Genomic DNA, 24368 nt, shown 5'->3' with positions numbered 1-24368 from the left:
TTTTAGGATAGAAGCCCTGAGGTGTGTGGTCCTAGGTGGGTATGCTGAAAATTACTGGCCTCAGAGAAGTACAGCAGACAACTAGGATAGACTGAGTTGCCTCCTATTCCTAAGGCTGGGAAAACACTACCTAATTATCAAGCATGTTGGTTAGTGTGAAATTCACAGGAATGAAGACCATGACAAAATCCATTATATGTGACTTTGTGCTGATGAAGGGATCCTAATAATTTGACTTGACCAACCAAATTGAAGATACTTAAAAAGTCAAAGCAAAATAATCTGCCAAAAAGACTCGGCTACCAAGGGGGGGGGGAAGTACCATAAATCGGGTATATAAGAAACAAATGGGAAATTTAAAGCATGGAAAGGACTTACTGGCAGTTAAAAAAACAAACCAAAAAATATTTCAGAGACTTCCAGCCAAGATGGAAGCATAGGTACACATGCTTTGGTTCCTAGCACAACCAAAGGGTAACAACCAATTTAAAAACAAAAACCAACCAGAACTGCCAGAAAATCAAATTGAATGGAATTCCAACAACCAAGGAGTTAGTGGAGAAACAGTGGATTGAGCACCAGCCTGTGAACCAAAGAGTTGCCAGTTTGACTCCCAGTCAGGACACATGCCTGGGTCGCAAGCCAAGTCCCCAGTGGAGGGCATGAGAGAGGCAACCATACATTGATGTTTCTCTCCCCCCCTTTCTCCCTCCTTTCCCTTCTAAAAAATAAACATTTAAAATCCTTAAAAAAAAAAAAAAGTCTTTAAAAGAAGAAACATTCAACCTGACTGGCAGAAGGGGCAGACACAGGCAAGCTGGGGAAGAGGATACATGACAATGCAGCACCTGGCAGACAGTTCGGGCAGGGCAGAGGCTGGCAGATTGGGCAATCACAAATTCACATGAGGATAAAACCGGGAGAAGCAACTGGGGAGTGAGATACACGGTGCGACCCAAAGTTCCAGAGCAGGAAATAAAGCCTCAAACCCCCTGGCTATAAAAATCTGTGAGGGTGGCTGCAGCAAGAGAAACTCCCAGTCTCACAGAAGAGGCTGTTGGAGGGGCACAAGGGATCCTAGAATGTAAACAACCCCATCCACCCAAGAACCAGCACAAGAATGGCCCAATTTTCTTGTGGGTAGTGGGGGAAATGACTAAAATAGGGTCAACAGCCAAGCAAGCAGGGCCAGAGGCAAGCAAGCAGCATTAGTTCTCTCTCTGAGCCCTCCCCAACATATAGCACCACAATGCAGTGAAGTGGGTTACCCTGCCCTGGCGAATACCTAAGTTTCCACCCCTTACAAGGTAACAGGTGCTCCGGGACAAAGAAATATGGCACAACTGAACAAACAGATCAAAACTCCCTTAAAGAGCTAAGCAACAAAGAGAGAGCCAACCTATCAGATGCTGAGTTCAAAATACTGGTAATCAGGATACTCATGGAAATGATTGAGTACGGACACAAAATAAAGGAGGAAGTGAAGTAAAGTGAAATAAAAACATACAGGGAACCAACAGTGAAGGGAAGGAAACCAAGACTCCAGTCAACAATTTACAGCAGAAGAAAAAAAAATAAACATTCAGCTAGAGCAGAATAAAGAAAGAATTCAAATAAATGAGAGGCTTAGGAACCTGTGGGACAACTTTAAACGTTCCAACATCCAAATCATATGGGTGCCAGAAGGAGAAGAGGAAGAGCAAGAAATTGAAAACTTATTTAAACAACGAAAGAAGACTTCCACAATCTAGTGAAGGAAATAGACTTCCAGGAAGCTCAGAGAGTCCCAAAGAAATTGGACACAGGAGCAACACACCAACACACATCATGATTAAATTACCCAAGATTTAAAGATAAGGAATCTTAAAAGTAGCAAGAGGAAAGAAGACAGTTACCTACCAAGGAGTTCCCATAAAACTCTCAGCTGATTTCTCAAAAGAAGTCTTACAGGCAAGAAGGGGCTAGAGAGAAGTATTCCATGTCATGAAAGGCAAGGACCTACAGCCAAGATTACTCTATCCAGCAAAGCTATTATTTAGAATGGAAGGGCAGATAAAGACCTTCCCAGATAAGGTGGAGGAGTTAAAGGAGTTCATAATTACCAAGCCCTTATTATATGAAATGTTAAAGGGATTTATCTAAGAAAAAGAAGGTCAAAAATATGAACAGTAAAATGACGAAAAACACAACTATCAACAACTAAACCTAAAAAAACAAAAACAAAAACAAATGAAGCAAATAACTAGAACAGAATCAGAATCATAGAAATGGAGAACACATGGAGGGTTATCAGCGGGGATAGGGACGGGAGAATGGGGGAAAAGGTACAGGGAGTAAGAAGCATAAATGGTATGTACAAAATAGACAAGAGGAGGTTAAGAATAGTATAGAAACTGTAGAAGCCAAAGAACTTACATGTAAAACCCACGAACATGAACTAAGGGGGGAAAATGCTGTTGGGAGGGCGGTGAAGGGCAAAGGGGAATAAAGGGGAGAAAAAAATGGGACAACTCTAATAGCATAATCAATAAAATATATTTTTAAAAAACTTTCAAATTTAAATAACCACTGGATAAATGAAAGAATAACCACTATGGAGAAATTAGTTTAATGTCCTATAAATGGAGTGGAGGATAAAAAAAACTCTCAACACAGAACAAAACTGCAGAAATGGAATTCATAAGGAAATGGGTAAGACTTGATAGATGCATCTAAGAGATCTAATGTGTAGATGTTTGAGAAGACAACAAACTGATCATTTAAAAATGACAATCTACCTGATCATAAAAAATTTAAAGCTGCACATAACATGGCTTATCTAGTTACTGCCAGGATGAACTGGGAAATGACACATATAAGCATATCCAGGCAAAAATTCATGAATTCTAAGGAAAAACAAAATCTTATAAATATCAGGACCAATAATTAAAGTCAGATAACATATACAAACTCTACCTCCACAGAGCATCCAATCTACATTCAATGCTTTGTTCTTAAGATAAGAAAACAGCTACCAATACCCGATATCTGAGGAAAGCCTCTGCATCAATTATCAATTTATTGTGTCTCAGCTCCAAAGTTACCCTTCAATATCTGCTCTACAATAATGGACTAAACTTTATAAGCATTTCCCCTTCCTAGTAAGCACTATGTTAAGCTTTATTAGCTTCAAGCTCTGGAAGGACACTGCAAGAGAAAAAGGCTTCTCTTCCTAGTTTTGGTATGTTAAAGTTTATCTTTCCCTGCTTTTGCTGCATAATCCATCAGTAGTGAGTATATACAGAAGTCCTTCAATAATGGTGATGAGATGCTATAAAAACTTAACACTTGTTATATCAATTAGCCTACAGTAAAACTAATTTCATTATACATTGTTTCATTTATAATTACCTACTGATGATGTTAAGTGAGGACTTACTGTATAAGCAAATGCAGTAGTGGTCTGCCCCAGCCTGACACCAAGAGAGTGCAGCCCTTTGGCAACCTTGTGCCTGAGGCGGGGATTGGTGATTACCCTCCTGATGCAGCTCTCCTAACATGGACACTAGCATACTCCATCTCTCATGTTGCCAAGCAGTGCCTCAACTTCCATTGTACAACTGTCTACCACACTCAATGTGACTATGCCTCAGAGTGCTATTTCCTGTAGCCCAGCAACTTTGAACCAGCTCTGGCTGAGGCAATCCAGTGAATTTCTATGTCATTCAACAGGCCATACCACCACCTTATCTAAGAAGATCTGAACCCCAGCCTAGGGAACTGGAACCACCCTTCCAAAAGTCTTTCCTCAAAAAATCTCCTTCAGCCCTAGGATCTCCATTAGAATCATCATTGTATTTTTATAGTTATTCCTCTATCGGAGTTTAGTAATTGTAATAATACAATCAATACTTTAGTAATTAATAATAAATTGTACAACTCAAATTACTGTGTGGTTTCTAGGTTCCTGATGGAACCTAGACTGGTACAGAATTGGTCCCAGGAGTGATTCAAGAAGATAAACCTGTTAAAATTAGATTTAGAGACTGCTTTGGTCATGCCCTTGGGATTAGGCACAGGATTGTGCCTTGCCAAGGTAATGGGGTGCTGGGGTGCTAATAATCTATGACATGAAACAGTTTCAGAAAACCAACCATGGTATCACCGATGGTTCACTGTACTGAAGCATCAAATCAAGCACATGCCTTGGGAGCTTAAATGGCTGCTGCATTTGCCATAATAGCAGTAATAATGACTATAAGGACAGTAATGTGAGATAGGTCCTTTTAGCTATACTTGAGCATTTAAGAGAAAAAAATGACAAGCTCAAGTCATCTTAAGTCACAGTGTAAGAACCAGAGTGCTTCCATGATTCCCCTAACAAATCTCTTCTTTCTTGTAGGTATGGGTGTTGATACTGCTGAAAATCAAGCCAAAATTTAATTATGTAGGTTGCTGGATTACAACAGGTGAATTCAGTCTCATCAAGTTTCTCATTTGAAAATCAAGACCTTGATTAGGAAAGAATGGGATTCTTAAATGTGGAACAGAGACACCTGGTTGGTTCTAGACGAAACTATTTGTAACCCTTCCATATTCCCCATAACCCCTGCCAGTAATCAGAAACCTCGAATACCAGAGAAAGTAGGTTGCCTTCCAGTGTCTGTGAATACAAGCCTTCCCTGGCCTGACAACTCTGATACTCGCACATGGGCAGATGATCATTCTCCTAGACTTACCACAACAAGCCACTACTGCCAGTACATCCACAACTAGGGTCAAATCTCTGCTTCAGGGTAATAGGTACATACTAAGACCCAAGGAGAAATGGCTTACACATCCAACTGAAACCCAAACACCATGTGTGGGAGTGGATTCTAGAAATATCTGGACTAATAGGGTGGAGTATAATGCTACATCAGGCCAAATTAATATGGGGTGCATTTACTAGCAATTTCAGATTAAATAAAGTAGTTCATGTAGCTGGATAGGGCTATAACAGCTTATCTGATTGGCACATTGAAAGTTGGATTTAAAGGTTGAGATGTAGAGCTTCCTTGACATTGATATGGATAGAGGAAAGAATCCAATGATTTAAGAAGTTAGGAATCACTGGATTTATAATGGGAGAATTTCATACCCCTACTCCTCAACTATGCTCCACATGAGGACCCAGAAGGAAATGAGAACCACATTAATGAAGGAGGATCTACATCTATATCCTTACAAAGGTCTGAGCTTACTCTCTTTTTTAAGCCAGGTACAAGTGTAGGAAATGTAGCTGTTGTGAAGAGTTCCCAGGTTTCAGTGGAGATGTTAGGATCTAAGGTAACAACCCAAGTAGTCATGCTTAATCATCAAAGACAAGGTGAGAACATTATTTGTTAAGGACAGCAAGGATATACGGGTAATCAGAATATCTTGGCCTACAGAGATTTTTGGTAATAGCTAATCAATTACAGTGCCCCTAGGAACAAAATTGGTAGGCAGCCTACTAGAGTACTATTTGATTTATATAACAGAAAAATTCTAGGTCTGGTAGCCGGAAGTCTACCTTATATTAACAGTGGAGAGTTACAGCCTTCTCAACAGTTGCCAAACCTGGGTTAGTTCACAGATCCATAGTTCATGCAATGAAGTGGAGACCAGGTCTCCTAAAGGACTCTGCAACAACAAGTACATGCCACACATTTTCCTCTAATCTTTGCCCAGAGACTTGAGACCATTACTTAGAGGTACTGTGCATTATTAAAAGGAAATATCCAGACCTTTCATGTATTAATAGACACTGTTCCTAAATTGACCTAAATTTCTGGGGACTCAAAACACAATTGTGGTCCACCAGTAAAAGTAGGGCCTTAAGGAGGTCAGTTGATACATGGATTATAACTAGAATCTGACTAAGAGTGAACCCAAATGGTCCAGGGACTCACCCTGTGGTTATCTCCCTGGTTCCTGACACACACGTAACAAACATACTTGGCAACTCCAAGAACCCCAGATTGACCCACAAGACAAAGGGCATTATGGCAGGAATGTTTAATACCAACATAATAAACTAGAAGTAATACTACATCCTTGGGGGAATTGCAGAGTTTAACCAAAGACTTGAAAGAAGCAGAGATGGTAAAAACCTACTACATCCCCGTTAAACTCACCTGTGTGTCCAAAATAGAAATCAGATGGATCCTGAAGAACTACTGATTATCACAAACTTAACTAAATGGAGACTTTTACTACAGCTGCAGCCCCTGGCACTTCATATGTAGCTAATACCTTTTTCTCCACTTAACAAGGACCACTCTAACTAAGTTGGTTTTAACTTGAATGAACAAAAGTATACCTTCATAGTGCTGCTTCAGAACTTTTCATTTTCCTGCTGTCCACCATAATATAGTTGCCTTGGTTATCTATTATCTGACATTTCCATGAGGAGTTTGGACACAGCTCAGATGAATCTTCTACTTCAATAAGGGCTGCAATGAGGCATTTTCTATGCTATATTCTCATTTGGAAGCTCACACAGAAAAGAATCAATCCACTTCCAAGCCCACATTATTGAAAGAATTTACTTCCTTGTGACTGTTTACAGAATTCAGGACCCTGACCTCATGCCAATTATTGGCTATAGGCAACTCTCAGGGCCAAGGAATTGTCCACAGTTCCTCTCCACATGCGCTTCCCCAACATGATCACTTACTTTGTCAAGACAACAAGAGAATTCCTAGAGTAAGTCTGCTAGCAAAACAGTATTTTCTATAAAATAATGAATTATGATAACAATGTATTTTGTTTCATTCATTATAACAAAAACTTATAAAACAATCAAAAGAAAAATGGAAACACTCCAAAGTATGAAACACTATGCATTAAACAATCCTGTATTCACGGATCATCGACAATGGAAATAATTAATCAGTCCACTTTAATAAAATAGCTATGATTTTCATATAAGGCTTGAACAAAATACCAAACAGAAATGAATCACAATACAAAAAATTATGATTATAGGTAACTTTTTCTCTCTTCAACATTTTTTCCTAGATTTCTGACAAAAAGTTCAAAGAGCTAAACCCAGAAATAATAAATGTTTTTAAAATTATATATCCAAAAGGCAATCATTTGTCAACTACTCACTAAGTGCTAACTATAGTAATCCCTCCCTTATCCATGGTTTTGTGTTCGAAGGTTTCAGTTACCCACAGTCCAAAAATATTAAATGAAAAATTTCAGAAATAATTCATTAAGTTTTAAATTAGTGTTCTGAGTAGCGTGATGAATTTTCTCATCACCCCATTCTGTCCTGCCTGAAACGTGAATTGTCCAGCATATCCACTCTGTATATGCTATCCACCCATCAGTTACTTGGTACCAGTTTCAGTTATGAGAAAGGGACATGAAGAGCATACAGTCCAGAGCATACAAGTGAGTGCAAGTCCATTCACATAACTTTTATTTACAATGTATTATTTGTTCTGTATTATTAGTTATTGCTGTTAATCTATTACTGTGCCTAATTTATAAGGCTAGCTTCAACCACTAATAAAAGATTACTATGGAATTTCTGCTCAAGTGTCAGATATTTGTACTTAAAGTTGTCCTACTTTTTCTCCTTCAATTTACTCTGGGATTGATCAATTCCCTCTGGAACTTATTAGGAGATGAAATAAAAAACATTTTATAAACCAAATAAAAATCCTTAAAAATCCTGCCAGAGTTTAGTGACTGAAGAATAATCTACTCCTGTATATAGGAGGAAAAGTGTGAAATGGCTGGCTCCAAATGACCAGGAAGTACTATCATACCAGAGAAATCTAAGAAATATGAGTGAACACAATGCCATGAATTAGTAAGACAGACAACTGTAGTGAAAATACACCTGTCTTGCTGTTAATATATGAGTTGTCGTCACAGAGTTGGTAACAATTCTTTCAAAGTATTAAATATTTGTCTTTAATATGTCTTGTGAGATCAAGACACCTAATTTAAAAAATACTGCCTGATTCATAAACAAAGTCAGGCTATGATATTACAGGTGAATGATTTTCTATTATATCACCCAGAATAACCTGTCCAGTCCCGTTTATCATATTCTTCTTAGTTAAAATATAAGATATTAGTAAAAATACTGATTTAGGATTTGTCAGCTCTATTTAAAATGGACAGGAAAAAAAAGACTTAAGCACAATCAATTTAATGTCATAAAATGATAAAAAGTTCACAAGGAAGAGAGACTAGCAAGAAACATACCAACGAAACTATCTCTTAGTGATGGGTAAAGATCAGAGTTTTAATAGGGAATATTGAATTTTTAACTTTCTTGAGGACATGTGTTGAGGCAATCCTTTCCGGAGCCACTTAGGAGACATTCAGATCCTAGCCCATTGACACTGTAAACACCACAACATCGATAAACATTAAGACCATGCATGCCAGATCAGTTCTTGTCTTGTTTCAAGTAAGTCAGAACCCTCAAAGGACTAAAACCACTGAAAAAATACCTATTACAACTTCACATTTTTGTTCTTTATACTGAACAATAAATCAACATTTCTAATGCATGGTTATAGAGCTGCAGGAAAAAATTAAATAATTACATGCAGTGGTACAAATTTAGTCATTGATGCCATTAACAATCATTTAAAATATCTCAGATCGGCTTTCTTTCTTATTTCTTTAAAATCAACTCTGATATTTTACCACTCTCCTTATCTGTGTTGGTGCCCAGCAAAATTTTTGACTCCAGATGAAAATATCCTATACTAGACTGAAAATTCTCACCAGGAGGTAACAAATCTTTAGTTTAAAACTCAAGGTTTAACACCAAAGCCTAGCAAATATTAAGGAATTATATCAAAATATATATAATTTTCTTCAGCAATTTGGAAACAATTATAAATTTGGGTGAGCAAAAGTTCTGCTTTGTACATGATTTAAGTTACCATATAGAGTAAGAAACTGCATAAGCACACTCAATCCAAATTTACTAATGTGAACTAAGGAACAAATTTCAAGGAATCTCATTTATACCTCAACATATCTTTATTCATGTGATGTTTCCTGTATTTCAATTCTTACCGAAGGTATAAACAAGGTATTTTGACCACAAGCATTAAAGTTAGGTCCCCTCTTTCAGTAAAACTAGTAAAAAGCACGTATTTTGTATCTTCAAACATCTATAAACAATATAAATACACGTAAGTAGATAAATAAAGGCCACTTTTTCCTGAATGGCAATAAAACCATTATATACAACCCTATTTGGCGGGGGGGGGGGGGGGGGGGGGGGGGGCAGGGTTTAAAATGTACAGTGTTAGTTAAGGAGGAGAACACTCTGGCCAACAAAGTTTTGGGGACGCTCCACCCATGGGCTCACATCCAGCCTCCTTCCGCCTGGCTGGGAGAGGGGATTCCTTGGTTTCTCCACTTTTTTGAGGCACAGCTATGAGGCATGTAGAGCACACTGCCGGCACCTCGTATTACCTGCCTCTATTCCCCGTGTACCGCCCAAGAGGCATTTACAGCAGGAGGCAATATATAATCTTTTACATACATACTTGACTATCATCACAAATATAGCAACAGTCATATATTTACTTCCTGGATCTGCCCTAGGTCATCTATATAAAATGTGATATATCTGTGGATGATGCCTTTGGAAAATTATTTAGGGACTATCAAGAAGGGAATTAGTAACATCTAAAAGATCCAAGTTAATTTAAAGCCACAAGCTTAACATCAGCAAGTACACAAAAAATAGCAAAAGCAAAGTGTTTACTAAAGCTGAACATATGAAAAACAGTAGCTACCTTTGGAAATAACAAATAGAGGCTATAGAAAATTCTATTAGAGTAACTAACTTTCTTTAGGACTTTAGTTATAAATAACTTATAGGCAACTCATGCTTATCTTAGCACTAATGAGTGGCACTAATAAAAATAGATTATTTTATTAAACAAAATAAAAATATTTACTGCATAATTTCCTTGTAATTATCTAGAAGTAACTGCAGTATGGCAAATTTGTGTTTTCCCTTACACAGTATGTACTAATGTGGAGAAGGAGGTACCCAGCTGTGGACTACATTATCTAGCTCACTTTAGTATATGAAAACTTCCTATCAATAGAATGTAAACACAGAGATCAAAAGCTTCTATGAAGTAGGTAGTGCTCTTCATTCCTCTCCCTTTCCATCCACTGAAAGCAAATAAGACTGAGACTTTAGAGGAAATAAGGAGCCAGAGAATGGAAAAGCATGGATACCTGAATATCATTATGAAAGAAAGATGCCTACTGCTAATTCTGGTACTGGACAGTTACCTAAATCCAAAATTAATGTCTACCATGACAATCCACAAATATCTGAAAATTGTTTTTTACAGCATATAGTATTACTCTACGAAGTTGCTAGAGTTGTTGGGGACAGATTAAAATATCCACAAAGTTAATTTCAGAGAGACATTCTAATTACATAGCTATGAAATAAAATTAGTCATTTATATCTTATACACACACATACAAATATCTGGGAGAAATGCAGTTTATGTTTAGAGCTTTCTTACTCTTATTCTCAAATAACATAAGAGTTTTAAGGTCTGAAACTAATTATGAAACATCCTAGACCAAGTGACTGCTTACGATATGCACAAGATGAGACGTGATAGTGGAGCTTATGCAATGAAGAAGTTCAAAGGTAATCCAGCTGAATATCTAAAAGGAATCAAGAATGATTTTTATAAAAACATAATCATATGTTGAAAAAAAAGATGGCCTAGAAAATCTGAACATTTCTGGAGATCAAATTAAAATACCTTGATTGATATAACTATTCCATTTATCCACTTAGTATTTGTGACATTCCATATTTTCATTTGCCTCTTACATACAACCTCCCCAGGTTCAAAATAGAAAGTTGGTTTGGTTTTTCTGTTTATTTGGGGGGTTGCGGTACTGGTATAACCTGACACAAATTCAAACTCTACCTTTTGCTTTATGTCTTCTTCATATTTTATTAAATCTCAATAAATTTATTATAGTAAAAAAGTATCAAAAATTACCAAGACAAAATATGTATGTTGTTACATAATAAAACATTATTAATAACAGCTGTAATAAAGGTGTGCTGAAGAATAAATCTATGTTTCTGGACAGTCTCCTCTCAAAAAAGAAATATGTTTAGGAAAGTAAAATAATATGCTGTTTTAAGGGAGAAGCATTTAGTGGTGGTGGTATAAGAGAGAGTAATATGGCTATTATGTAAGGCCAAATAAAACTAAATTTTCTTCTCATCAAGAAGACCCACAATAGACTAGTAGATAATTTAAGATGAAGAAGCTAATCTTTTCTTTGTAATGAGACATAGTCAATCAAGTAATTTAAATTCAAGAAAGAAAAGCACTGTTCTTCTCTTAAATTCACTGAAGCCTTCAAAAGGTATTCCATCACTTTTAAATGATCCTGGGATGTCATCTTAACCTTTTATTGTGAATGCAATAAAAAATTCATTCATTGGAGACCTCTTGTATCTGCCTTAACTTTAAAAAGTGAGATTTCGTCTCTGAACCAAAAAGAAGAAGGGATATGAAAAACAGTTCTTCAAGAAAGGCTGCGACATGAAGCCAGAAAGAAAGGAAGCATTATGATCAGAACTTGTTAGGATGGAGGGAGAGGGAGAAAAGGTGGGAAGGCAGAAGTAACTGTCTTGGGCCAAGAATCAAATTTCACCCAGAAGTGGTTCTAAATCCTATCCTCTTACCTTCCCCACTACAAACCTATGGTAGTAATATATTCAATTTCCCCAGTCCTTGATTCCTACCTTCTGATACTTCCCCAACTTCCTCCTGATGGTAATCAACAGGATTGCAATGCCAGCAACAATGGCCACCAGGACCACCACAATGACAACAATGGAGCTACTTGTCAAATGTTTCAAGGAGGGGCAGGGATGGACTTCTTATTCATGTAGAGATTATCAGCAGGGGACCTTCACTGAAGTGCACATCAAGATTGTTATGGTAATTTGTACCTAATCCTCTTCTAAAAATAGGCAGAGCCAGCAATATCCATCTCACAGGTCTTTTGAGAGGTGTTCTGCTGCTGCTTCATATAGATGGTGGGCTGCTTGTAGTGGACAACCAGCAAGTACTTGGCATATAACCCATAGCAGTCACAAAAGAGCCACGGCTGTTCAGCTTCCTAGTCTGAGTTTAAAAGTACAGGTTTCCTGGCAGTGATGCTTTGGCAACAAGTGTTGTATTGTAGATTCAGGTTTTTCTTTTCTTCTTTTTTTTATCCTCACATGAAGACATGTTTATTGATTTTTAGAGAGAAGGGAAGGGAGGGAGGGAAACATTGATATGAGAGATTAACATCCATCAGTTGCCTCTCATATGCATCCCCACCGAGGACATACCCTGCAAATGAGGCCTGTGCCCTGAATGGAAATCTAACCCGCTGCCTTTCAGTTTACAGGACGACGCTCCAACCAAAACTGGGCCATACTGGCCAGGTCAGATTTTCCTTTTCCACATCATGGATATCTATAAGGTTCACCTACCAACACAATAACATCTGGTTGCACTGATGAGCCTTCAAACACCATTTTTGTCACATTTAGGTTGTCAGGCAATCAGTGTCAACAAAAGCATGTTTGGTAGGCTTTATCAGGTCTGGCCACACTATGGCCACTCATGCATGCTTTTATCTGCAGGAACTAAGAGGTCTGGAATGAAGCAGTTCACCTCAAGAGCCTAGCACCGAGAGCACACTCACCTTTCCCATCCCTCCCACCCCTAAAACATCGACTTATTCTTGGGACATGAAGTGCAATGTGGCTGGCTGTCACCAATAGTAGGATCATTAGGCCCAGATTACCCACCCAAGCAGGACAGAGCAATGAGAACAGACAAGACATAAAGATATTCACAGGGCTTGGAATAGGACCCAATGTCTGCTACCTGGGTGACAGACTATAATTATATTATCCTAACAGCTACTTTCTTTTTAAAAGAAAAATTCAATTGTGAAAACCATCAAAATATATAGCTGCTGAAGTTATGATTATGTATAGTTTAATAATTACTAAAGATTCACTATTAAAATTATTTGACAATCTACTTACCATCATGGAAAGACCACCTATCTATGATCTTTTACTCATTAGAAAAATAAACTTCTATCTTAAAAAACTTTTTATTTTCAGTTTTCTACTTTTACGTTCAGCTGAACTTTATGTAAATGTTGTTTTATGTTAAATTACTGTTGGTGGGATTGCAAATTGGTATAGCCACTATAGTAAACAGTATAAAGGTTCCTCAAAAATTAAAAACAGAACTAACACATGACCCAGCAATTACACTTCTGGGTATCTATACAAAGAAAACAGAAAGACTAATTCAAACAGATCTTTCACCCCTATGTTCATTGAAGCATTATTTACAATAGCCTAGATATGAATGCAATCTAAACTCATCAACAAAGGGACAAATAAGATATGTGTGTGTGTGATGGAATATTACCCAATCATAAAAAAGAATGAAATATTGCCATTTGTGACAACATGGATGAACCCAGAGGCTATTATGCTAAGTGAAATAAGTCAGACACAGAAACACAAATTTCACATAATTTCACTTAGATGTAGGATCTAAAAAATCAAAACATACAAACACAATAGAATAGAAACGGATTCATAGAAAATAAAGTGATAGTTGCCAGAGGGAAAGGTCAAAAAAGTCAAGGGAATTAAGAGGTAAAAATTTCCAGTTATAAGATCATTAAGTCATGGTGATGTAACACACAACTTAGGGAATACAGTCAGTAACATAATTACCTAGCAGTGTCAGATTTGTGGTAATCACTTCATGATATATATAAATGTTGTACACCTGAAACTAATGACATACGTTATGCTTTATACCTGAAATTAGTATAATACAGCCTACTAGCTTTATTTTAATTTTCAAAATTTAATTACATTTCTAAAAATCAGAACGTATGTTTTAATATTTTATTATATGACTTTAAATCCTATATTCAGTATCTTGCACTGTAGTGGTCACAGCTATAAAAACAAAGTTCTATTATTTCACTTATTTTAAGGTTATTCAGCATATGAATAGAATTTGCTTAGTTCTATGAGGTTTTACTCATTTTCATTATGGTATTTCATTCTTCCAATATTTTCTGGCCACCTTTGTAATAAGTTTCATTTCAATCAATAGTATAGTTATGCACCACTTAACTACAAGGGTACGTTCTAAAGATGCCTCTTTAGGTAATTTCATTGTTGAGCAAACATCATATAGTTCACTTAAACAAACCTAGATTGTATATATTGTAGTTTTATGTGCTATACTTTTATTCACTGGCAGTGCAGGAGGTTTGTTTACATCAGCATCACCACTAACACCTGAGTAATGCACCGCGTTGTGATGTTACAACAGCTATGACATCACTAAGCAATTGGAATTTTTTTAGTGCCATTATAATCTTATGGGACCACCGTCATAAATGCTGTCCATCACTGACCAAAAACATCATTATGCAGTGTGTGAGTGAATATTTGTTTTCTCTCTAATGTCTCATTAGCATTTCTTATATTACATTCAATTCGTGGGCATTCTTCAGCCATTTTAATATTTCTTGAAACTTTTAAACTTTTCAGTGAACATTCAGAAATTAATATAAACACTTCATTCCACTAATAGCTCAGAAATGTACACAATTCCCATACTCTCACTATACAATTGTCAGTTCAAATACAAGTTAACAGATGAGATTTTAATAAGTTCACAGATGCTTTTTCACTTTCCTTGGTATAGTCACAGCTAAATCTTGGGTAAGGATTCCTATGCATTTGAGAGATTTGGCACAAAATGCACTTGTTAGTTGGGAAATAGATCAATGTCTTATTTATAAAAGTCCATAGTTTTACATCAAAACAAAGCTTCCCCCCTACAGAGAGAAAAAGATTGATCACAGACTCTTTCTTTAGACACATTATGTTTTACTACCTGTATTTTCAGAATTATATTTTAGATAAAGGCCATGTGAAGCCAAGAGCTGAATTAAAATCCAGTTCAAGAAGTCATTTTCTCTGCTGCTTTGCTTTAACTTTAAATACAATATTGAGGTCAAAAATTTATTTTATTTAAAACAACTGGTTATGAAGTATTGTTTTAACAATAAAAGCATATGTACTTACCCCCTTTAAATGAGCTTTTAGATTACATTTGGCTGCAGAGTTTTAGACATCAGTCACCTGGGAGTGTCTGGTTTTTCACCACTGGATTCTCTAACTCATTTTAAGATGCTTAATGTTTCTTTCTGATTGGTCTCTCTCCATTTAAAAATGTTGAAATAGGTAACATATTTGCCAGTGGAAGGAGATATTATTTGTCATCAGGTCTGAATCTGAGCTATTATTTTTTCAATAACATTTGAGTATATATGGTTTAAGTGGAGCACAGTTTGTTTAACCATTAACCTGTTGACAGACACCTGGACTACTTTATTGACTATTATGAATAAAACTGTTATTAACATTTGTGTAAAAAAAAAAAAAGACACCTATCTTTTCCCCATTCATACTTAAAATGAACAAAATCAGTTTTATCTTCACAGTCACCTGTCAAAAGTAAATAAAAGATCAAACTGTGTCATTAAGTACACTTCATTTATAGGCTAACTCCAATTCCTTATCTACCTAAGTTATTATCATTGCACTAAGACCAAAAGAAGTCTCCTTAGCATTAATCAACAGTTTGTACTGGTATATTAACAAACAGTTTATAATAATACATTAACAGACTATATGATTAGCAAGAAGGATTTCCTTTTCCTTTTATGACCTGAAAGACTATGAGGCAATGGTCAGGCAAGTTTAGTTTATATTTGTATCTCTTGCACCTAACCCCCAACAATCAGCTCTTAATGAATTTTTGTGGAATGAATAAACTATAGTCTAGCTTCTTAAGTTGACATCTGGGATACAATATGCTAATATGAACTATAGAAATTCAGTTAAATGCTTACTAACTCAAAACTAAGACAACAGCTGGAAATCATCTTATATACCTTCCCCTATCTCATCTTTCAGATTCATTTCACACCCTTAGTATCTATAGACTCTATCACTTTCTCTTCATCCTCACTGACATTCTTTAAATTCAAACTTTTATTACTTCCCAATTAGATGAGCAAAAAAGAAGGCTCCCAATTGGTCTCTCTGATTACAGCCATATACCCACAAACTGTCATCTAAATTGTTTTCAGAACAGTATTTCTAAAAATGCTAATATGCTCAAGTCATTTTCTTTCTTAAACAACAATTTCACAAAAATAAAACTCTCTCTTAGCTCTATCTTTACTAGAGCATCTATGGTCAGCATATAGATTTCAATTTTGCATGTTCTGTTTCTACTGTAAGAAATGCCCTCTGCAGCTGCCTATCTAACTCTACCCATCTCTGAAGTCTCAATTCAGGTTTTATCTATACAGACAAGTCTTCCATGACCCCATACTCTATATAGGACTAAGTGAATTCAGTGTTTTCAATCTACCCTGTATATCTCTGTTACTAAAAAATTCTATAACATGTCTCCCATGACACTATATTCCATGAAGTCATACTGTGGTTTCAATTCTGTACATTTAGAAACAACGTAGTACAGAATCTGATTATAGGAGGTGTATGATAAATATCTATTTACCTAGTGAAACTGATTCTTCACAAGTGATATGAAGAAAAGTCACTTCAGAAACACCTGTTTATTTTTATTTCAAATAAACAAGATAGACAAGAAGCTTTCGACCATGCAGCTTCAACAACACTTAATATTTTAACAGCCATATTTCTTTCTTTTTGCTTCTTGTTCACTTACAGCTGTAAAACTTCACACACAAATACTTGTCTGGTCCCATTCTTTCTATTTTCTCAGTAAGTAACCAGTACAAAAAGCTAGATGTTAAATAATTTTATGTATGTATTTATACTTTGTGTTACTACAATGTTTTATATATCATTCTATAGCTTGCATTTACACCTTAAAATGGATTTCTGACATTTATCCATAATGGTACCTAGACTTCTACTTTACTAACTCTAAATGCTGTACAGAATTTAAGTGTTTGGATATATTACACTTTACTTACCAATTGTCCCATTCATATTTATATATATTTAGTACTTTACTTTTTTTTGCTATTACAAAGAACAATAAAAATTTCTTTATGAGCCTCTTCTATAAACATACACAAAATTTCCTTGAGAGGTAACATCTAGAAATTAAATTGTGTTTTTTCAAAATATTCTCAAAGAACATAATCAACAGAAGAAAAAAGTGAACAAAATATAACCAGGGACATTGAAGTTAAGAACAATCTAACAATGGGCAGGGGGGAGTGGGGAGGGGACAGTGAGGAGAGGGGATTACAGGAACTACTATAAAGGACACATGGACAAAATCAAGGAAGAGGGTGGAGATGGGGGAGGGAGGGGGGTTCGGCTAGGGTGGGGTGGAGGGATGGGGAGAAAAGGCATACACTGTAATTGAATAACAATAAAAATTAAAACAAACAAAATATTCTCAAAGAAAAAGAAAAAAGTGGTTTCTACAGTGTAGGTACTCATTAAATATTTACTGAATGAATAAAAAATGTATAGGTTATTCAGCTTTTCATGATGCTGTCCAATTTTCTTCCAAAGGAGTTATACAGATTTGTACTTCTGCTAATTGCTCCTCTGCTGTCTGAGTGACTCTTAGTATCTTCCAGCCATTATGTTATTTAACATGATGAGTATGAAATAGTATTTTATTCTGTTCCACCAAAAATCTTACTCATTTTTCTTTAGTGTTTTCTTAATGGGTTCCTAATAAATGTTCTAAGTAGTCATTACTACTATAGAGAAGGCTCTTTCTAATGTTAATTTTCTCTCTAGGAATTCTGCTGAACACTCTCATCAGTTCCTTTTTTAAGAATGTATTTCGCTGATTATGCTATTACAGTCATCCCATTTTTTACCCTTTCATTCCTCTCTATCCTGTACCTCCCTTCCCACCATCATTCCCCCACCTTAGTTCATGTCCATGGGTTGTACATGTAAGTTCTTTGGCTTCTCCACTTCCCATGCTATTCTTAACCCCCACCCCTGCCCCATCTATTTTGTATCTACCATTTATGCTGCTTATCCCCTGTACCTTTCCTCCTGTGCTCTGCCCCCTCCACCTCCCCTCACAGAACTCAATTTCTGTGATTCTGTTCCTGTTCTAGTCATTCACTTAGTTTGATTCATTCTTTTGATTTTTGTTTTTCTAGGTTTGGTTGTTGATACTTGTGAGTTTGTTGTTATTTTACTGTTCATAGCTTTGATCTTCTTTTTCTTAGATAAGTCCCTTTAACATTTTATATAATAAGGGCTCAGTGAAGATGAACTCCTTTAACTTGACCTCATCTGGGAAGCACTTTATCTGCCCTTCCATTCAAATGATAGCTTTGCTGGATAGAGTAATCTTGGATGTAGATCCTTGCCTTTCATGACTTTTAATACTTCTTTCCACAAGGTTTCTTTTGAGAAATCAGCTGAACAGTCCTATGGGAACTCCTTTGTAGTTAACTGTTTTTTTTTTCTTGCTGCTTTTAAGATTCTCCCGTGATCTTTAATCTGGGTAACATAATTGTGATGTGAATTGGTGTGTGGTTCCTTGGGTGCAACTTCTTTGGGGCTCTCTGAGCTTCCTGGAAGTCTATTTCCTTTGCCAGATTAGGGAAGGTCTCCTTCATAATTTGTTCAAACAAGTTTTCAATTTCTTGCTCTTCCTCTTCTCTTTCTGGCACCCCTATGATTTGGATGTTAGAATGTTTAAAGATGTCTGGGACGTTCCTAAGCCTCTCCTCATTTTTTTGAATTCTTGTTTTTCATTCTGTTCTGGTTGAATGTTTATTTCTTCCTTTTGTTCCAAATTGTTGACTTGAGTCCCAGTTTCCTTCCCATCACTGTTGGTTCCCTGTGCACTTTCCTTTATTTCACTTTTCATAGCCTTACTTTTACCTCTATTTTTTGACTGTACTCAACCATTTCAACATTCTGATTACCAGTGTTTGGAACTGTGCATCTCTGATAGGCTGGCTATCTCTTCACCACTGAGTTGTATTTTTTCTGGAGCCTTGACCTGTTCTTTCATTTGGGCCCTATTTTTTTTCCTCCACGCACCTGTTACATAGTAAGGGGCAGAGCCTTAGGTATTCTCCAGGGTGGTGCAACCCACATTGCTGCATTGTGGTCCTGTATGTGGGGGGGCATTCCGAGAGGGAACAATGCCTCTTGCTGAGCTCTCTGCCAGTTTTCAGTCTCTTCCTCCACTACCCATAAGCAAATTGTGCCCTTCTGGTGCTGATTCCCAGGTGGGTAGTTTTGTGTACGTTCTAGAACCCCGTGGGTCTCTCCAACAAACTGTCCTGCGAGGCTGCGAGTTTCTCCCTCCACCTCAATCCCCACAGGTGTTTTCAGTCAGAGGTTTTGCTGCTTTATTTTCCCACAATGGAACCCTGGGTTATGAGATCTGTCTCGCTCCCCAGCTGATCCTCCCAAGTTATCAGCACGCAAATGTGGGACTGACTGATCTGCCAGCCGCCGGATGTGAGGGCAATCTGGCTATGACATCTGTCACCCCACTGACTGCCAGGGTTGATTCCGCTGATCTGGCTGGCTAGGCAGGTGCCCCCTCCCTCCCTCACCGATCCATGTGTGTCCCTCCTGTAGCTGCAGACTCGGTAGACGAGGACGACCTTCCCAAGTAGAGTAGAGAACTAATCTTTCACTAAGGGTATATGAGTAGCTGCACTCCCCTGATAGAACCCCCAAAGAAGCTCTCAGTGTCCATGTCATTATTTCTGATAGTCTATGGTCTATCTCAAAATTTCTGAAATAGATAATTTTTTATCACCTTTTATAAATGTCAGAATTTTTATATCCTGTTTCGTTTTATAATGAGTACTGAATAGTAGTCGAAACTCTGCTGCTTGGTCCTGGGAATAGGTTAAAATGTCTCTGTTAAAATGATGTAGTATAAGCTATAGCTTTTTGGGAGATAACAATTTCCAAGATAAGGAACTTTCCTCTTGTTCCTAATTCACCAAGAGTTATTGTTCATCATGAATATCACCTACATTTTATCTAATGATTTTTCTAAACATTCTGTATCAATTCAGATAAGGATCGGTGCCCCCCTTCTCCCAAAATATGATTATTTGGTTTAGGAGAGTCAAAGATTTTCTACTGTTAAACCATCCTTGAAATCTTGAAATAAAACCTTCAGGCCCTGATAATATATTGAACTCAAATGATTAATGTTTTTATTTAGTTGCCCTTTTCTTTTTCTATTTAATTTCCATTTCCAGTTTTATTCCTTTCTTTGTAATTACTTTAGGTTTTCTATATTTTTTTCTCATTTCTACTGCTTTTGCTAATAAGTAATACATTTCAGACTGTATATTTATCCAAGCAGTGCTTTGGCTGGCCCCAGTATTTTCATTAACATTCACATTTCAACTCTGTATATATCTTATTTATCACATGAATTATTTAAAAGTTCCTTTCCATACTTGTAAGTATAATGTAATTTAGAAGGGGAATTTATTTTGCATATTTCAACATCACTTGCATTATAGTGAGAGCCAGACATTCTTTGATAAAATATTTCAAGATTTCCTTTTAATCCTCAATATTCTGTAGTTATACTATACTATTTATATTTATATATTTTCACTTATCTTGTTCAATTCTGAGGACAAACCCTTAGATCTGAGAAAATGTGTCTGAAATTGAATCAAATTATCTCTTTAAAAACTATGTTTTGGAACATATCCTATTCCCCCTGACTTATTCTCCTGGCATATTATGGAACCCTTCAGTCCATACCAAAGCCCCTCAATTGTTCCTTCATATTTACTTCTTTATTTCTCTGAGATACATTCTAATGAATGCCAAATCCTGGATTTTCCCTTTGATGGAATCTAATGTTCTTTTTCCCTCAGTAAAACTAATTTACTAAATTTATCCTCCTTTTTTTTTCATCTCTCTAGTATCTTAAGTATACTTATCTATTTTACTATTCTACCCTCTCCATGTTTTTGTGACTACCTCTGCTTATCCTTGTCACTCCACTGCAGAACTAGAGCATACAATATGGGCTCAGTGCTTCCTCTTCTAATACTAAGGATTTTTAAAGACCCAGTCACCCACAAAGTAAGCAGACATTTCAATTCAGACCCTGTTTACAAGGACTATGCCTATGCCTGTCTTCTCCTTCCCTCAGCCCTTGATACCCCGTAAGTTTTGATATAAGTAATTATCTAAACTAGGAACCTCTTGAGTATTAAAGGAATCTCTATTAATAACTACATGGATAATATGCATAAACTAGGAGTATCAAGAGTAATCTGAGAGACATATCATCACCCTCAACATAAGCCTTAGCCTATGCAGTTAGCATCAACTTTCTTCAATTTAGTTTGCAAACTCTTTGCTACAAGTAACTGCTTCTCTATCCTAATCCTATTCATCACTTAGTAGTTTTTCTTATATAAAAACCACAGAAAATTTTCATTTCTAAACTCATTAATGTCTGTTTGTATTATCTTTTTAATATTTTATCTATTATTACTTTACATTTGAAATGAGGAGGTAGTAAACAGTAAAATTAATATGCCACACCTTCAATAAAAGACCTTTATTAGTTTTTAAAACACCTATTTCTGTTGTTCAAAAACGCTTTCAGGAATTTATGTTACAAAAACATTCCCACGTGTACATTTCAGGTGAACATATAGAAATACTCAAAGTACTACTATTTTTAATAGAATACAACCATTCTAAAGTAGTTAACTTACACATACTTCATTTTGAAGAATAAAGCAGTTCAAATACAAACTGGTAAATAAAGAATGACCCAGTCATATTAGAGAGTAGTGCAAGAATATGTAAAAATATAACGTAAATTCATTGGGGGAAGAAGGTCACAGTAGAAAGGTGAGTGAAAAAAAATTACAGAAATTTATAGATTTGAAGATACTTAGGAAGATATAATATAAAGTAAAAATATAATATTTTATAATAATATATTTCACATAATCTATTGTTATTCTATATATTTATATATGAATATAGAATATAGAGTATATTTTATAAGATAGTATATTATAAAATATAAATATAATATAAAAATAAAACATAATATAAAGTAAAAAAAATATGTTCAGGACAGACACATATAAAGAGAGAAAAAGCTGAAAAAGTGAGTTAAAGCTCATTATGAAAAACAAGAGAGGGCTGACTACTAATCTTTACCTTCCATAAACTATGGATTCGAAATGATTTAAGCAGAGAGTAATGGTATAAAACAGCATTAGGGAAAATTGATCTGAATGAAGAATACAGAAAGAACATAGTAGACAAAAAGAAATAGCTTATATTATTCACTCTTTTCTTTCAAATATAGATGAGATTTTGTTCATATTAAATAAAAGCTGTTATTGGGCTTTAACATAATATGCATTAAAACTATATTTGCATAAGCAAATACCTGGTAAAATAAGGTTTTATATGAAAAAATTTTGCATTAAAATAAAACTTCCTTCAGTTTTCTGCTTGTATTTCCAATACAGTAAGGCAGATCTCGAAAATAAATATTTTTGTAGCTTGTTAACAATTTTTCTATTAAAGTATAATTGTCATGCTTAATAGCTGAAAGTTACTTAATCTATTTTTAAATTTGCTTACATAATTTACAAATTGCCCATAGCTTTAGATAACTGAGAATTCAATATTTCTTCTACCATCTAGCATCATCTCACTACTCCACCCCCTCCTTTCCCACACCAGTTCCAAAACCTGTGAACACATCAATCTGGTAACAACACATAAAAAACAGTAAACACTCAACTCTTAAAGAATTCGAAAGGAAATTCAGGTAGAAAATAGAGAAAGTTTGCTAAACGATAAAAAAGCTTACTATTAGTTCTAAAAGTAAATCTGTTCCATAAATTACCTAAATTTCAAACTCAAATAAATATATGAGTTGAAAAATAAAAATACAAATTAAAATATAACATTTTTACCTATGTAATTGAAAAATCTTAAATATAAAATATCCCATTGCTAGGTACACTTCTGGTGAAATATAAACTAATACAATCTGGGGGGGAGTAATATGATATTTATGTATCACACAGTCAAATACCATTTAGTGAAATAATTTCACCTCTAGTACTTCAAAATGAATAATTGTTGTTTACCCTTATAGTATGAAACCAATACAAATATGCTCTTGCAGAAGACTTGATGGTATTTGTTGAGTGAATGAATAGAAAAGTAAGAGAGTAAAAAGGTTATAAAAGATCAGATATACAATATAACTATGAAACATTTAACTGTGTTATTCCTAATTCACTAATTAGAAATGCTTTTTTATACACTTTCTTCTTTCAATGCACACATTACCTATATAAGACAGATTCTTAAAAATATATTAAGGCAATAAATATTCTCCTAAGCAGCTTCTATTATTATATGTTAAGTCATTTTACTCAGCACAATATACTCTACAATGTATCTTACTATTAAACAAAATGCCTTTCCCTGATCCTCTACAAAACCACCAAAGCAAAACCTTTAAGGATAAACCTCCTGAACACACAATCAACAAGAGTACATAAAATATCAATATATACACTAACAGGTTCCATGTAGATCGTTGACTGTATTGCTTTATAAATGGGGAAGAAAATAAAAAACTCTTAAAATTTACCTGCATTGCACTTTTCCCCAGTTTCACCACTTCAAATAATGTGACAGGCTCCCCTTCGCCATTCTGTTGAGGGTGCCCATTAGCTCTTCCACGGCCTGTTCCTCTAATTCCAGCTTCAATTCTACTTTTCTCTCCTGGAGATTTTCGAGGTTTCTTATTTGTAGACTGAGTAAAAACATAAAGAAAAAAAATAAATGTAGACATACTCTGCTTTAAGCAGAGTGTTCTAAAATTATGTTTGATCTTATGAAAGGTAGTCAGCACTATTGAAGGCAAGACACATAACCCCTGACCAAAGGAAGGCTTACCATTTGTTTTCAGTGAATAAAAGTGCAAACAGCAAAGAGTAAGTTAATTAATTTAAGGCATGAAAATAAAATTTAAAAAAGGATTTAGTATTTTTTACAATAATAACGCCAAGGCTGAACATTTTAATAATGTCCCTCTCTTGACATATCTTTCTTCATACCCTCTTCAATACTCTCCTTTCCTCAGAAACTTGTTCAATAAAACTACTTGGAAATACTGCATATTTGACTTCTCCCTCTACTAAAGTATTCAATTATTTCTTAGCCAGTCATG

The 24368-nt window shown here is 35.6% G+C and overlaps 2 protein-coding genes across 6 annotated transcripts in view; one reads left to right on the top strand and one right to left on the bottom strand.

The window, feature by feature from the left end:
* Positions 1-24368, top strand: part of NCK1 (NCK adaptor protein 1) — a 553292-nt gene that overhangs the window by 329836 nt on the left and 199088 nt on the right. The window lies entirely within an intron of this gene.
* The window catches only part of STAG1 (STAG1 cohesin complex component), a 389253-nt gene that overhangs the window by 237840 nt on the left and 127045 nt on the right, over positions 1-24368 (bottom strand). For all 3 annotated transcript variants that reach the window (XM_053929346.2, XM_024565652.4, XM_024565653.4), the window contains one exon: positions 23787-23951. In XM_053929346.2, the coding sequence (XP_053785321.1) occupies positions 23787-23951 (165 nt within the window). The remainder of the gene's footprint in view (positions 1-23786; positions 23952-24368) is intronic.

The sequence above is a fragment of the Desmodus rotundus genome, chromosome 8, assembly GCF_022682495.2.
Source record: "Desmodus rotundus isolate HL8 chromosome 8, HLdesRot8A.1, whole genome shotgun sequence".
In the NCBI taxonomy this organism is placed as follows: Eukaryota; Metazoa; Chordata; class Mammalia; order Chiroptera; family Phyllostomidae; genus Desmodus; species Desmodus rotundus.
This window is presented reverse-complemented; position numbering and strand designations above follow the sequence as displayed.